The sequence below is a fragment of the Quercus suber genome, unplaced genomic scaffold (genome assembly GCF_002906115.3).
Source record: "Quercus suber isolate HL8 unplaced genomic scaffold, Cork oak 2.0 scaffold_472, whole genome shotgun sequence".
NCBI classification, from domain to species: domain Eukaryota; kingdom Viridiplantae; phylum Streptophyta; class Magnoliopsida; order Fagales; family Fagaceae; genus Quercus; species Quercus suber.
Genome location: NW_027069923.1, coordinates 185267 through 201757, shown reverse-complemented (window position 1 = coordinate 201757; position 16491 = coordinate 185267). Strand labels below are relative to the sequence as shown.

The following is a 16491-nucleotide window of genomic DNA, read 5'->3' as shown; positions in this document are numbered from 1 at the left end:
ATAATATTCTAGAAAAATTGATGAAAGTTAAATGAAAATTCTATTAATTTCGTAAGGTACATTATCCTTCATAATTTTGACATAATTTATGATGGATTTTAGTTTTCGTTAGTTTTAGTTCTTTCAGCATAATTTTGATTTAGGGTTGCATTGAGTTTATTCCTTTCCTAAGTATGACTAATGAATATTAGTGAGGTTGATCTTTGAATCAAATGGGGATGGATGTCATACACCAATACGTTTTTGTACTATAACTTTGAACCTAATCTAGTAAGTATTACTCAGATTCTTGCACATATAGTTTGAGTTGATTCTTTGACTTTAACCAAGTGTGGACTACTCTCAACCCTAACCTTATAAGTTTGTGGTGTGTTCCTTAGTCATTGAGTTAGGGATAGAGTCACAACATGGAGATAAGGGGGAAGTGGGATGGTTTTGTTGCTGGCTACTTGCGGCATTTCCACTGTTATACTTAGCCATTGAGGGTTTTTTATTTTTTTTTGGTCTTTAACATTGCTTGATTCTATTGCTGTGTAAGGACAAAATTATTTAATTTGTTTAAAAAATTTTAAAGGTTCAAGTTGTTTGTTTTGGGAAAAAATTGTGAATTAGACTTGATTTGTTTCAGCTTTGCTATTGGTAATTTTTTTTTGTTGGATTAGTTTTTTTGGGTTGTATATTTTTTTTTTACTTTTAGATCTATAAATTTTTTTTTATGGCCTTTTGGGTTGAATGCAAGTGGTGGGCTTAGATGCGGACTAGTAAGAATTTACTACCTCAATAATAATTTTTTAAAATATTATAAAAAAAAGTTTGTGACTTTAGCATTATTCTTAAAATGATCAATGATATTGTCAAGGGTGGCAAAGTGTAATTTTAGTGAACAAAATTGATAAAATTACTCTCTCTCTCTCTCTCTCTCTCTCTCTCTCTCTCTCTCTCTCTCTCTTTATATATATATATATATATATATATTGAATGTTCAAAATGTGTGTAAAACACCATTGAATGTTTAGACCCCTAATTAACAAATTACCAATTCAAGATTAATATCAAGTAATGTATATGCGGAAAATGAATATAAGCTTATAACAGAATTAATAAACAATCTAAACCAAATAAAATCACATCTACAGCAGAAATTAAATGACAAAAATAAAGGAAAGAGAGATGCAAACACAAAGATAACACAGCTATGTGTTAACAAAGAGGAAACCAAAGTTCTCGGCGTAAAACCTCTCCGCCGCCCTCCAAGCGATCAATAATCCACTAGAAAATGAAGTTGAGATATATGAACAGCTGAAGACCATCCAAGCCTAATCTACCCAGTATACCTAAGCCCTCCAAGCTTTTTGCTCCAAAGAGGTTACGCTAAACTTTTGTCTTTTTTAACTTATCGGATTCCGTTATAGCCCATAACATCAACCAATATCAATTGGTCCCTTCCTAACTGCTTTCCAAAGCACCAAAAAGCCTTCTCGCAAATATAAGTATGGTAAGAAAAGGATTTAGCTAAAGAACCTCTCAAGGATGTAATAATGGAGAGGGTGAAGTTGAGGAATTTGAAGAATCACTGTATAAAGATTATGGATGAGTCAATCTTGTTTTTCTCTAAGATTTCTCTCTCAAAATTCTTTCTGGAAACTCTCTTGAGGGTCAATTTTTCCAAAACAGAGCTGGCTGGCGATTTGGCCTCGTAACTTGACTGAGTTACGAGTTCAAGCTGCAAGCTAACTGAATAGTCAGTTTGGAATTTTTGTCCTATAGTACTACAGCTGGCATGACGATTCAGCTTCTCTGCATGCTTCACTCGTATGCTTCTTCTAGCGGCTTGCCAGTCATGAGCCACTCGTGAGATCTCGTCACGAGTCCCTGCTTCGCTACACAGTCTTGAGCATTTCTTCACACTCTCTTACATACTACTCTTACATGATTCCCACTTTAATACATGATTTCTAAGTGTTGAATTATAAGCAAATTAGCACGGAATAAAACCAACAAGATGGTTGATTAAATTCAACCTTACATATATATATATATACACATACACTAATATTTAATATTAAAAAAAATCAACTAACCCATTTAATTTAGTTTTTGGTAGCAGTTACGGAAGAAAATGCATCAATGGTCAATTATTCTCTTAAACATTTCCAATCCATCTATGAAAATGCTTGGAGGGTCTACTAAAAAATGATTTATTTCATAAGGTATAATTTAATGCAATTCATATGGTCACTCCTTTTCCTCCTCCTCCTCCTCATCAGCAACATCATCATCATCAATATGACCGAGGTGGTTGATACCGTACCGGTACCTGCCATACCGATACATATACCGGTATCAAAACACTAACATTTTGTACCAGTTTAAATACTGGCCATGAATTGGCTGTTACAGAAAAAGCTTCTTCTTCTTTTTATTTTTATTTTTTATTTTTTTATTTTTATTTTATTTTTTAGTTTTGTAATTTTTGAATTTTTGTAAGGATAGAATGATAACTTATTTGCATTAACTTATTAGTATTATTTGTTTTCTTAGTATGCAATGAACAATTAAGCTTTCTATTTTTTATATTGTGTGTGTGTGTGTGTGTGTGTTTTTTTTTTTTTCCTTTTAATTGATGCTAAAATCTAAAATCATGAATAATTTGTTTAAAATTAAAGTAATGTTTTATGGTAAACTTTTATGTTTATTATAATACACACACACACACACACATATATATATAAAATAACTGTAAACCCGAAACAATACATCGGTATTGACTGGTACTGAAATATATCATTTCACTAGTCAAACCAGTATAGTCCCGGTACGAGATTGACGATTATGACCCTCCCCACTTACACATCCACCATCATGGTGTACTATTATCTACAAACATCTCCATAAACTCCCCCGTATAGATCACCTCCAAGGACATAACCAACGTTTGCTTTTATCGCACAATCTCCTTCTTCCCAATCTCCCTCCGTTATCCTTGTATTGCCAAGTTCAAGAACCAACTCCGCTATGATCTTAATGTCTGCTTCCACCCCATTGGCCTTTATAGGCCTTCTCATTTCGTTTACATAGCAATTTGGGATTAAATACTTTAAATTTAAGCCATCCAAATAATTTATTTTATGTTACATTTTACAATACATTTTTATAAATAAATAAGTAAATAAACTCATATGAAGACATTAACACCACCACGTCTTGGGATTGAATTTATTTGCCTTTTAAAAAAAAGTATATACACGCAGAACGTAAAATTTTACATAATATTTCTTTGCATGCCTTTTCTTTGATTAATCTCACAAACGAACATGATTTTTATAAGTATTATTAATTGTCTCTTATGTACAAAATGTTTTTGAAGCTGGTGTTTGTTAGAAGAGAAACATGCATGTCAACTAACCTCATTCACTACATAAGTGTCAAAGAACATAATGTACCTTGTCATTGCTCTCTACTGAAGTGCCAGAGGCAATCGCTTGTGTTAGTGAGCTGATCTGAACCTATCGTCATATCCTTTCACAGTCTAACAAAAACATTATAGATGTGTGTGCTTGCAAAGGTGATTCCTTCAATGCCACACCATGAATGAAAAACAAATCATTGTGATTAAAGATAAATCATTCTCTACTAAAAGTGTGACTCATTAAATTCCACAATATATAGTCACAAGATTATCAGCATCTAAAACCACGTCTACCTAATGAAATAATCGCATCAACCAAACTCCCTCCTGCAATGTTGCTATAAGCACTATATATTTTGTCCATAGTAGATAGAGCTATGCATGGATGCTTTTTACTACTCCAGAAAATTTCCCCTTTACTAGGAAAAAAAAAAAGCATATCCTATCATGGATTTATACTTGTCTAGGTCACTACTCCAATCTGCATCACTATAGCCAACAAAGTGTGGTTTCTACCTAGGTAAAAGAGTGAGTAATTCACCGTTCCACAGAGGTATTAGAGAATTCTCTTGACTGCTTTTGCTTCAACAAGTCCGGAATTTTATTGGAATATATTGAATAAGAAGCCAACTACATAACATATTGTTTGTTCTGTTTAGACCACTTAAACCAGATTGGTTAACCTAATATATTAGCCAAGTGATTACTTAGGTTAATTATTCAGATCTAGGTTAAATAATAATAAATCATATCATGCATAGCAGCGAAAAAGTAAATAACACCACGACATGATTATTCAGGAAAACCAATGAAACGAACCGTTTCAAGGTAAAAACTTGAAGAGAATTTGACCTAACTATCCTCAAGGTAAAACAAATCTACTATAAGAGAAACAGAGTTTTTACAATTAGATTTAACCCTAAATCTATTACTACCTCAAGTAGTAACTTACTAACACGACCACGTGAAAGCTCTGAATCTACAAACTCTTTCTCTTCTTGGACGTATTGCACCCATGCTTGTGACTTTGAGATCCCACTCAAAAGTTTTAGATCACCTTCAGTTGTTGATCTTATATGCAGTAACATCTACAACATCGAATCTTGAAACTCTTCAAGAAATATTACCAGAAGAAGATTTTAGGAAGCTTTGGGTACAAAAACCCTAGATATACAATTGGAGGCACAAGATGCACTCTACTATCTCTAAAAACCTCTAAAAAGTCTACATAGGGTTAGCTTATAATATCCTTTAAATACTGGAAAAAAAAAATAAAAAAAAATAAAAATAAAAAAGGATCTCGATTTGGGCTTCAAATGGAACAGTTATATGCTTTTTATGTTTGTTGATTTTTTGCTGATATGCGATTTTTGATCGATAAAGAAGAATCGAACAGCAATCGAGAGGAATCGAAAGCAATTAAACAACAATTAAGATAACCAGATTGTATCTCACATTTTTCACGCTGAACTTGAGTTATTTTGTCTTGGATTTGAAAGTACACCATTCTAACTCAATGAGACTTCGTTTTTGTCATGGTTTGCCAACACTACAGCCTCAAAACCTAACACATATATTTGGCCTAGTTCACATCATGGTGTACACCACACCACCCACAATACTAGAATATGGAACTCGAACCATCTCTTGTCTTTCTTCATAGGCTTTAGGACACATTTCTAAGCTTAAGGCCTCACTTTTGTAAATAGGAGTATCGATGGGTTTATAATTACGCATTTTAAAGCGTTTAAGAATTTTCCAAATGTTAACCTGTTAAGCCAAACCAAGAATTCTGTTTGAATAATCTCTAAATATTTTAACTCTAAGAAAATATTATTCTTCACTCATGCCCTTCTTTTCAAAAGAAGAGGAAAATCACCCTTTAGTGACACTAATCACTTCCTTGTCATTTCCTATCAACAAAATATGGTCTACATACAAAGATAATATTATAAAACTCTTTTTGAACTGTTTCACATACCCGCAATGGTCTTCTTCAATCATCATGAATCCATTCAAGATTTTGGCTCGGTGGAATCTTAGGTTTTATTGCCTAGAGGATTATTTTCTGTGAATATTTGGTTTACTTGAATATTGTTGGATAGTGTTTTTTACGTACAAAAACTAATTATTCTGAAAAAAATGAATATCTATATAACCCTTTTAAATTTACAATTTTTTTTAAAGAAGATTTTTAAATAAACACTTAGTAAAACAAAACTCATACAAAATAATTGCCCTGAATAATGTAAAAAGGTTTCAGCGGTGACATATATTTTGAAGGAAAACCTTGGCTTGAAATTGAATAAAGGCACGTAGCACTTGTAAGTTTAATTTTTCAATTAGGACAATAGGGTATGTTGTAACAAACCTGTATCAACTCCTAAATTTCTGCTTGTAACGAACTTGTACATATTGGTTATATGCTTTATTCATTTAATCTAAGCACACATATTAACCCCGTAACTCACGCAGTGGCAAGACCTTGTATTTTGCCCCCTTTGAGTGTTGACATTGAAAATTTCTTGTCAACAACGTAAGTCATAAAATACAAATAAGGAAAGAATCAAAAACCCTAATCCAAGAAGACTTATACAGGACAAGATATGATTCGGAATATGCTTGGTATCAGTTCCAAGATGAAGCCATGGCTGCTATTATTTGTTTTGTGATAAATTAAAAAGGATATAAATATTTTTTTAGGTATAAGGACGAAAACAAAATTTATGCAAACCATAGCGATGGATCAAACAATATTATAGCATTTACTTTTACGTTTTAACATGGTATTAGAATCACTTTCATGTAGTCTCGCTAGGTTTCAAGCTGCCACTATCAACCATCGCTCAGCTAAGTTGTTGACCACCTTTGACTGTCGCTGACTGCCATTGTCCAACAACATTCAGCCACTGTTTTTATCCGGACGTGAAATTTTTCCACTTCACTTTTTTTATCTTTTGTAGATTTTGATCTTGAGGTTTTTTTTTTTTTTTTTTTTTTTTTTTTTTTTAAAAAAAAAAAAAAAAAAAAAAAACAATTTGAAGATCTCAAGTCACATAGTTTAACCCATCAATTATTCTTTTTAGGTCTAAAGGTCCGTTTGGATACAACTTATTTTTGTTGAAACTGAAAACTAAAAACTGAAAACACTGTAATAAAATAATTTTTAAATGTGTGAATAGTACCATGGGTCCCATTTTTAATATTTTTTTTCTGAATAAAGTGGTTGTGGGTCTCATGAACAGTGTGTGAACGGTGCTGTGAAAAGTGATGAACAGTAAAACTTGTCTCCAAAAGCTGAAAAGCGTGAAAAAAAAAGAAAAAAGAAAAAAGAAGCAAAACGCAAACGCAAACGCCAGGCGCAATAATAATTCCTATCCAAACCCACACTAATTATGCAAAAGTTGTCAACTTGCTCATGTGCTTCATCACAATGTCTTCCTCTGCTAATATTCCTTAGGCCACCAGTGTTACCGTCCTTTAATCATAGATTCCACTATTTGGTCATTGGTGCGCCCTTTTGTAGGCCCTTGTAGCCATTGTCATCACTATTTGCTGCCATCTCTAGCATTTTGCAACTGTTATGCTATATTGTGGCTTGCCTATTTTACTAATAATCTAGTCACTCATGGTCACATATTCATGAGCTTAGATTTCAATTTCAATTCATCTTCAGATTTATCTTGAGTTTGAGAAGGAATGTTGGTATTTCATATATATCATATTTAGCATAAGTTGATATCCTTGATTTGTTAAAACCAAAGAACATTATTTGTCCTTGAGTTTAGTCCAAAGTTCAATATATAATTCAAACAATTATGCCCATGTCAAAAGTTCAATATATAACTCAAACAATTATTCCCATGACACACTAAGTTAATAATAATTACATTTAGAAAGAAAGAAATTTTCAAATTAGATATATTATGCTAGAAAAATAGAAAAACTAAAAGAGTGAAAAGCTTCTAATGCATTCTACTTAAGCTTTGCCTATTTGGAAATTATATTGTCCCAAAATGTCAAAATTATAATTTGACTTGGTTTAGCTTCTTTGTATGAAGGGAAATTTTATTTCTCAGTAAATAATTATATAATAAATTGTACACCAATTTTTATAAATATCAAACTAGTTTGATGGTAAATTATTTCATTATTCATCAATTCTGTAAGAGTTAAACCCTTTGGACTATCAGAATATCTAAGACTCATTTTCTCTTTGAATAGTAGATATAGCAATTTGAATTTATCCGTTTAAGTAGGAGACAAATGTACTTTTATGTTATTGATATATATATATAGATATATATATAGAGAGAGAGAGAGAGAGAGAGAGAGAGAGAGGTTCAAGTTACACCTAATATAACTCTAAGTAATGTTACCCCACTTAATATTTTTTAATTAGATGTGAATTTTGATAAATCCACTGCTGAATTACATTATCTTCGTATATTCTCCATGTTTGCAAAATTTAAAGATGATAAAAAATAAATAGTCATATCATCAATGAATTATTTAAATTCAAGTTTTTTTAGTTTAAAATAATATATAAAAGATAATTTTATTGATCGAATGGTAAATTACGTTTGATTAGCATGAAAATTAGCATACACATTAAGAACATATAAAACTTATAATTCAACAGTTAGATTTTCAAAATATGAATTCAATAACGAATTATTAGGTGGTATAACATTGCTTCTAGTTCACTCGATATAACTTAAACTCAATCCATATATATATATATATATATATGCACACATACACTTTGATTCATTTAATTTTTTAATTTTAATTTTTTACTTTATTTATTTTTCTATAGTTCTTGTATGGTGATTTCATTTGGTACGTCAAAACCTTTGGAAGATTTCTTTTAAATTATGTGATAAATTACAATAGGGTCATACCAAAGATGTACAATAATTTCACAACTTCTCTCAAATTGCCCACTACTTTTACACGAGTCCACCACAATACACAATTTAGAATATTTTTTTTTTAATTGTCCATATATGAGGTAGTAGACAAATTGACAGGAATTACTTTACAAAATCGTTTATGTAATAGCACTATAGTCATGTAATGGTGTGTCCTAGAGAAATTTTGGTAATGACTTTTATCAATTAGTACTTGGCTTACCTTAAAAGTTACAAGGCTTTTGAGTGGAGTTGTGATATGTCTTTGTATTAAAACCACTTTTCCTCTCCCTTGCGTGTGTATTTCTGTTCTTCAAAATATATATATATATATATATATATGGTACTTGGCCACTAGGTTAAATTATCCAACTCTATAGGTATGTATATATAAATGTAATAGAGAGAGAGAGAGAGAGAGTTGAGAGTGGTCACTTTCTTTGATCATATGTAAGGCCTGAAAGAGAGTTTTTGGTTCTTTTTCTTGAGACACTGCAAAAGAGAGAGTCATTATACGAATAATGATGATTAGTATACCAAAGTAGTCTTAAACTAAGAGTCTATTTGGGATTCACTTATTTTGTTGAAAGTATTATAGATAAAGGTAAGAGTTAGCTGAAATAGTGCAGTAGAACTCATGAATAGTACTAAAAAGTACAGTGTGGCCCATAAATAGTAGCAAAAATAAGTTGAATAATAAAATAAGCTGGCCTTTTAATTTGAAGCCAAACTCATACTAAGGAAATTGAAATGATGGTTGCAAAAAACAATAGCGTGAGATTGAGATGATGACACGCATTGCCAAAATAGTGAAGGACACGTTCGACGGCGAGAGAAACGGCAACGATAACAACAGCAACCCACGTTGGGGTGTACTCCAAAGTTGGACCTTTTTCTGCCATGTCTATGCCTCTATCTCTACCTAAATCTAATTTTAGACAAACCTTATGGGCCAAAAAGAATATTAAATGTGAAAATTTATGGGGTTTTCCTAAATCTTAAACATGCTGATCAAAACCGACTAATCAGTGCAACTTCAACTCCAAACAAATGAAAAACTGGGTTGACCCAACACAACAACACGTTACATATATGTATACACCCACCCTACTCCTAACGAGTAAACATGGTCCATGAATCTCACCAACGCGAATCATATTCATTTCATTTCATATATCTTTCATTCAATCATTAATGTAATAATCTTTACGTTTGTTTGAATATAAAAATAAGGAAAGTGGACACTTGAATGGAAACGCAGAGAAATTATTGTCAATCTTCACTCTCTCTCTCTCGGACTACACAGTTCATACGAAAAAGAAATGCAGATTCATACATGAACATGATGCCTACACTTTGTCTTTCCTTTTTACTCGTTTTTCCATATCATATTCATCCATACCACATGTTACTTGCTAAATAATACAAATGCTCCCCCGCTACCATAATAACATTTTCTTTTCTGTTTCAATTATTTGTCACTAGGTTACATATAGAGTTGGATGTACCCTTCACAAGAGAACTATAAGGTTCTTAGCGGTGTAAGGACTTATTATTAATGCATTTTTTTTTTAATTTTTTAATTTTTTTTGTGTTTCAATAGTTGTATTTTGATGTTAATGACTCTATTATTATTATTATTATTATTATTTAACATGGTGATTTTTGTTGATGTTGTTAAATGAATACATTTTTTAGTTGGTTCTTTGTTGTTATGCACTGTTTATATAATTTATTTGCATAGCAATAAATTTTTTATATTTATTCATTTTATCTCAAATATTTTAGGCCAATGTTGGAGGAGGAGATTACAATGTGAACAATGACATAAAAGATGACCTTGAAAATGAAAGTAGCTCTCAAATGGGGGACATTAACGCAGATGATGATTGATCTTCCACAAATTAAATTTTCAAGCTTGGTGAATAATAATAGACCTTTTAATTTTCAAATGTTTATTGGATTATGTGCTAATTAGTTTTAAAAAAAATTATGGATTATTGCTTATTCTTTGATGCATAAAATTTTATGAGAATTATGTTCATAATTTATATTTTAATCATTCTATATCTAAGAATATTAATGTGTCTCTAATAAAGTATTAGATGACCTTTTTTTATGATGGAGTTATCCAAAGTTTGTCATAAAAGGTAAAAAGATGTGCTATGTCCACAACATTTTTACAATAAATCATAGGTAGTTAGTTATTATTAGTTCAAATTTGAACCTAACACTAAGATTATTTTTTGTCCCAATAATAACAATCAGTAACAACCTACCACTTAAAATTTGTTTTAAAAATGTTATGAAAATATTGTGGATATATCATTTCTTAAAGGCAAACGGTCATCTTGAAAATGTATTTCAACAAAAAATCTAAGTATTGACAATGACTTGCAAAATACAATAATGACAGAAGGGGTGTCTCTAAAATTATTCAAAAACAAAAAGACTCACACCGAGTTGTAAAGAAGCAAATATATATATATATATATATATAGCATTCTTTATTTTCTTTATTATTTAAGTGCCCATTGAAACTATATGGGGCATACAATGAGAGAGTCCTCTCCTAAGGAGTAGGGTGCAAGTGAAACTTGATCCCAATTTTACCAACAAGGCTAGTTGGCATCATTTATTTCCTTCTAATCCAAAGATCAAATCAAAACAAGCATTGGTACTGACGAGTAAACAAATGGTGCTCCTAGCAAGTGAGATTATCGTCTGGAGCAACACCAAGTTGGTTACAATATTGAGTGTAGTACTGGACACGGGCTTGGACAGTACTAGGGTTTCTACCATTGCATTCAATGGCACCATTGATGGCTCGAATGGTTGCACCAAAACCTTGGTTTACGACTGGACGAACATTGGTCATCCAAAACCTCAAGGCCGTCTTAAAAGAAACAGCCACATCTGTAGCAACAGTTTCAGGAGAGTTTAATAAGCCGACTTTAATGCTAGTTCCAATGGCACTGTAATTGTAATTCCATGTTGGCTGAAGTGGTCCACGGCCCAAGTATTTTTTGTTAGGGTTGCATGGATACTGTGTGTTGGTCTTGTCACAGTAGTCCTGTGATGCACCATTAATCTCCTCTATGTAGCAAAATTCTGCCCAAAGATAAACATATTAAATTTGCTTCACCTTCCATGTAAACTTGTTCTTTAAACTATGAATTATCCAATCACTTATTAAAACTCACAAATCTGTATGTTTATGATCATATATGTCTGACTATGGGGAAAAAGTCATACTAAAGATACTACAACTTTTAAAATTTTCCATCACAAAAAATGTAACTCTGACATTCATTTATTATATTTTTATTACATTTTTGAAATTCATTAATTACATTTATTATCATTGTAATTTATTAAAGTTATATAGGAAATTTTGTAACAGATTTAACATTCTCCATTAAAAAATAAAATAAAAAACGAAAGAGAGGAAGAGACATTAAATGAGCACAGTCCACGAGAGTATTTATTTCACTAGTTGATTTTATCTTCTTTTTGAATATTTCTTTATTATATTGTTTAATGAATAAATTGAACAAATAAATGAATGGTTTGTTTAGCACTAGCATGAAACTAAGTAACACTAGCATTAAACTGGGTACACTTAAGGCGTAAGTGTATGGAAAAATCACACCATACGTAGCCGGCCAGTGTACGTGGTCTTTTCTATAAATTAAACTAGATAACTCTTCCGGCACCATAACCAAAATTGAGATTAATTATAAAATTTTATCCAAGGCTTAATCATATTACTAATATCAAGTTGTTAAAATTATAGTTGTCTTTATTAAGTTGAACTGGATCAATTAATTTAACGACTTTTGCTTTGATGGTTTCTTAATGCCTTCATGCAGATAACTCCTGCAAGCTTCCTCGGACCAAAACAATGTATTATGGGAAACAAGTCGTCACTGACTGGGCCATGATTTGCGCTCCCAAGTTAATTAAGGAAGTGATCCGAATTTCCAAGGTCAAGCATATCTGCTTTGACTCCCAATTTGTCCAACTTTCTAGCTTTGGAGTCTTGATAACTTGCCAAATCAAATCTCTTTTAATCTAAAAAATTACTATTAAAAGTAGAAAATTTTGTTTGATTAGAGTGCAAAAAAATAAATAAATAATAATAATAATTTGTCCATATCCTGCCGAACTTTGATATTATCTAATATCTATAACAATCTATATAAATCCAAAGCAGATTGACTTGACTTCTGATTGATCTTATGATATTACGTCACATTACTTTCAAGGTCTTTGCTAAAATATATGGTTTCATGTATAAACAAATACATAATAAATGTCTTTAGCTACCATAATAAAAAATTTCATACTTAGAAAAAAAATTGAGTAAATTAATCATATTAAGTTAAATTTATCTATTCATTGCATGGACTACTAACTAGTTTTATATTAGTGTCATGGAAACCACTGTGAAGAACCAACATCCACTATGTTGTAGACACTCGATTTTGCACCCATAATTTAATTAAGGAAGATGATTGGTGTGACCATCCATGTACCAAAAAAAAAAAAAAAATCATTCTTGCATCACATGCAGTTCTTACATCACATGCATCAATTTGTTCTGCATTAATTCATTTATTGCATATCATAAAAATGATCTTGAGATTCTAACGGTCACAACGGTGTTTCCGGTTTCCGAATCGGACTATCAGATTAAAAGATATCGCATGATCAAGTTTGCACGGTCAGCATGCATTGTGTCAAGTAGAATTGACCGCACATGATTAATTTAAATTATTTATGATTAGTTAAGCAATTGAAATTAATTAGATAATGTTGTGATAGGTTGATAATTAGTTTTTAAAATAGGGATGCATGCATAGGATAACAACAAAATTGGGGATAATCTGAACATTATCAAGATTTATTTTAAGGGATTTATCCACAAGATAATTGTTCTTAAAAAAGCCTAAATTATCCAAATAAAAAGATAAAAAATCATAAATGAAGGTTGAAAACACGTCTAGATACAAGAACCGGCCAAAAAACCCTAGAATGAGAGATCAAATGGCACCCAAACACAAAAGTGCGTTCGGCCTCCAAGAGCCAATTTGGCACATTTGGAGTGCCAAACAGCACTCTAAAAATGCCGAATTGCTATCATGTGGGCTTTGGCCCAACGGCCTTCAGGTGACGATAATGTACACTTTTTTCAATCTTTTCGCAAAACAATGCAGCCAGATTCAAACTCCAATCATTTGTACCTATTTTTTAGAGTCTTCTGGCCTCTATAAATAGAGACAACCTCATAATTCATCACTTTTTTTTTTTTTTTTTTTTTACGTTCTGAGAGGCATACGTTTTTTACTCTCAAATCACACATATTTTCTGTATAGGTATCAATTAGGAGTTATTTTAGATTATATTTTCTTGTCAGTCAAGTTTTAAGGAGCCCTTAAATAGGCTTCTAAGTCTGTAAACGTTTTTCATAGTTTATTATTAATAAAAATTCAGACTTGTGTCTATTGTGTTTTCTGGTGGATTCCAGACCTATCACCTTGTGGATTCAAGGAACCCCTCGTGGATTCGAGGTTTACTACCCAGAAACTAACAGTTTAGTTTCTGTCCATCAAAGAGAGCATCCTGTGTGCTTTTCTTCAGGCTTCCGCGACATCACCAGCACTAGTAAATTTTTTTTTTTTTTCCATTTTTTAGATTTGGGTATGAAATTTTACTTCTTTTTTTTTGGGGGGGGATAGGTTTAGATTTGATTTATTTTTGTTTAGGGTTTTAGGGCTTCTATCAAAATGTTTGTAGATATTTTCTTTTGTTTTGAGAAAAAAGGAAATCGTTTCCCAGTTCCTTTCAAAAATTCTTCCTTCTTCTTCCAACTTTTTGATTAACAATGCCTCCAACGAGTCCCTAATCTTTCTCTGACTTTTTTTTTTTCCCACCAAATTTAAAGTTAAATTACTTTTGCTATATTTTTTCCACTTATACAATCGCAGTTAGATTTTGGTTCCAAGAATTAGGGTTAAGGAAATCAGAATTATGATATGTGACTATTTTTTGTTAAATATTTTTGGTAATAGGTTTGTTTGAATTCTTCTCTTTTGGATTTAAATCATTCAATTTCTTTCTCTGCAAAAATGAAGTGGAATCTTTCTACAATCTAGGGTATCTAATTTAATCAAAGCAAATTGTTCAGTTAAGGTTTGTTGGAACCGCAAGCACAGTGAGACATGCTGTTTAGCTGTAACCAGTAAAGTTTTTGTTTTTGTTTAATAAATCTAGGGATTGAATATGATTTAGGTTTTAATTTCTTGGTTTGATTGGTTTAGATTTAGATTTTGTTATTTGCCATGTAGGAAAAATACCGCTTAAAAAACAAACACTAAAACAAAGGACAAAATGGGCTTCTGCCTTTTTCGAGCAAATTATATAGGGAATTGCCCTCCTTCCCAAACTAAATAGGGAAATGCCCCTCTTTTAAAACTTGATTTTTGATAAATCAAGTTAGGCCCTATAGTAGCGTTTTTAAGGAGCCTATAGTGACGTTTTAAGGACCTACAGTGACGTATTTTAACTCGACTTCAATGAAATCGAGTTATAGGTAATGAAATCGACCTATAGTGGCATTTTTTTACCAATAACTTGATTTCTTTGAAGTCGAGTTAAAAAATGTTACTATAGGTCTTTAAAACGTCACTATAGACACTTTAAAATGCCACTATAGGGTTTCAGAAATTTTTTTTTTTACTAACTCGATTTATCAAAATTCGAGTTTTAAAAGAGGGGCATTTCCTTATTTAGTTTGGGAAGGAGGGCATTTCATTATATAATTTTCCTAAAAAGGGCAGAAGCCCATTTTGTCCCTAAAACAAACTTGAAACGCCACACTCAAAGGAAAATGATGGATAAATTTTTATGAGGATTATGTTCAAAATTTATATATTAATCATTCTATATCTAAGAATATTAATGTGTCTCTAATAAAGTATTAGATGACCTATTTTTATGATGGAGTTGTCGGGGGTTTGTCGTAAAAGATAAATGGTCGTCTTGAAAATGTATTTCAACAAAAAATCTAAGTATTGACAATGACTCGCAAAAATACAATAATGACAGAAGGGGTGTTTCTAAAATTATTGAAAAACAAAAAGACTCACACCGAGTTGTAAAGGAAGTAAATATATATATATATATATCATTCTTTGTTTATGATCGTATATGTCTGACTATGGGGGAAAGTTGCTTAGTTAAAAAATATAAACAGCGGAAGATAGACGTACCCCTTAAATTTTTAGTTATCACTTTGTGAAAATTAGACCTAAAAAGTAAAAATAAGTTAACCTTTAAAAGTATAACTTAATTAAGTTATTACAACATATAGAGAATGATGATTTGAACCATAATTATTTTTAAAAAAGAAACCATACAATACCATTGATCTATAAGCATTTTGGTTTATACTATATATTATGCAATTAAAAAATAACCTAAATGAAAAATAATTATTATCTAATTTATAACAATATTATAAAAACATAACTAATGGAATATTATTATTATTATTATTATTATTATTATTATTATTATTAGAGATAGAAATTAATTACTTAAAATATGACATCAACTAAATTGGATATTATGAGTGTTTTAGTGCATGCATCTCTTATTGCATTTCAACATGAGTATGATATTTAGTAAATTAATTAATATATGTTAGGATGGAGTAATATCTTACGCCAGTCTCATGAGTAACATGAGCAAAGAAAGCTGCAATTTCACGCTTGGAGTCATCTGCAGAACCAAGATTTGCAAATTGGTTGAATGAATTGAGAGCATCAAGAAAAGCTGCAATTGTGTAGAAGTTCTTCCCTGCACAGGTTGCGGCTGCCTGATTAATTATCCCATTAAAGAAATCTTGAGTCACGATATTAGCTACTGAACCACCATTTGTACTTGGTGTAGTAGGTGATCCAGAAGTACAAGGACCTTCTTTGCAGCCCGGGCCACAGTGGGCATTAATGCCGGTGCCACAAAAGCCGGATTGGCTGCAACATAGGTTTGCTGCACAACCACAATTTTGACCCTTCACATATCCAGGCACAAATCCGGCTAGGATTCCGACTAGAACAAGGGTTAGTAAATTCTTTTTCAAACTAAGTGCTACCATTTTGGGAA

The 16491-nt window shown here is 31.5% G+C and overlaps 1 protein-coding gene across 1 annotated transcript; it reads right to left on the bottom strand.

The window, feature by feature from the left end:
* Positions 1 to 10951: 10951 nt before the first annotated feature.
* Positions 10952 to 16491, bottom strand: LOC111999197 (endochitinase EP3-like). The gene is made up of 2 exons (XM_065762760.1): positions 16054 to 16491; positions 10952 to 11433 (listed from the first exon to the last, which is right to left on the bottom strand). Exons 1-2 carry the CDS (start codon positions 16481 to 16483, stop codon positions 11027 to 11029), a joined length of 837 nt encoding a protein of 278 aa, XP_065618832.1. The 5' UTR covers positions 16484 to 16491; the 3' UTR covers positions 10952 to 11026.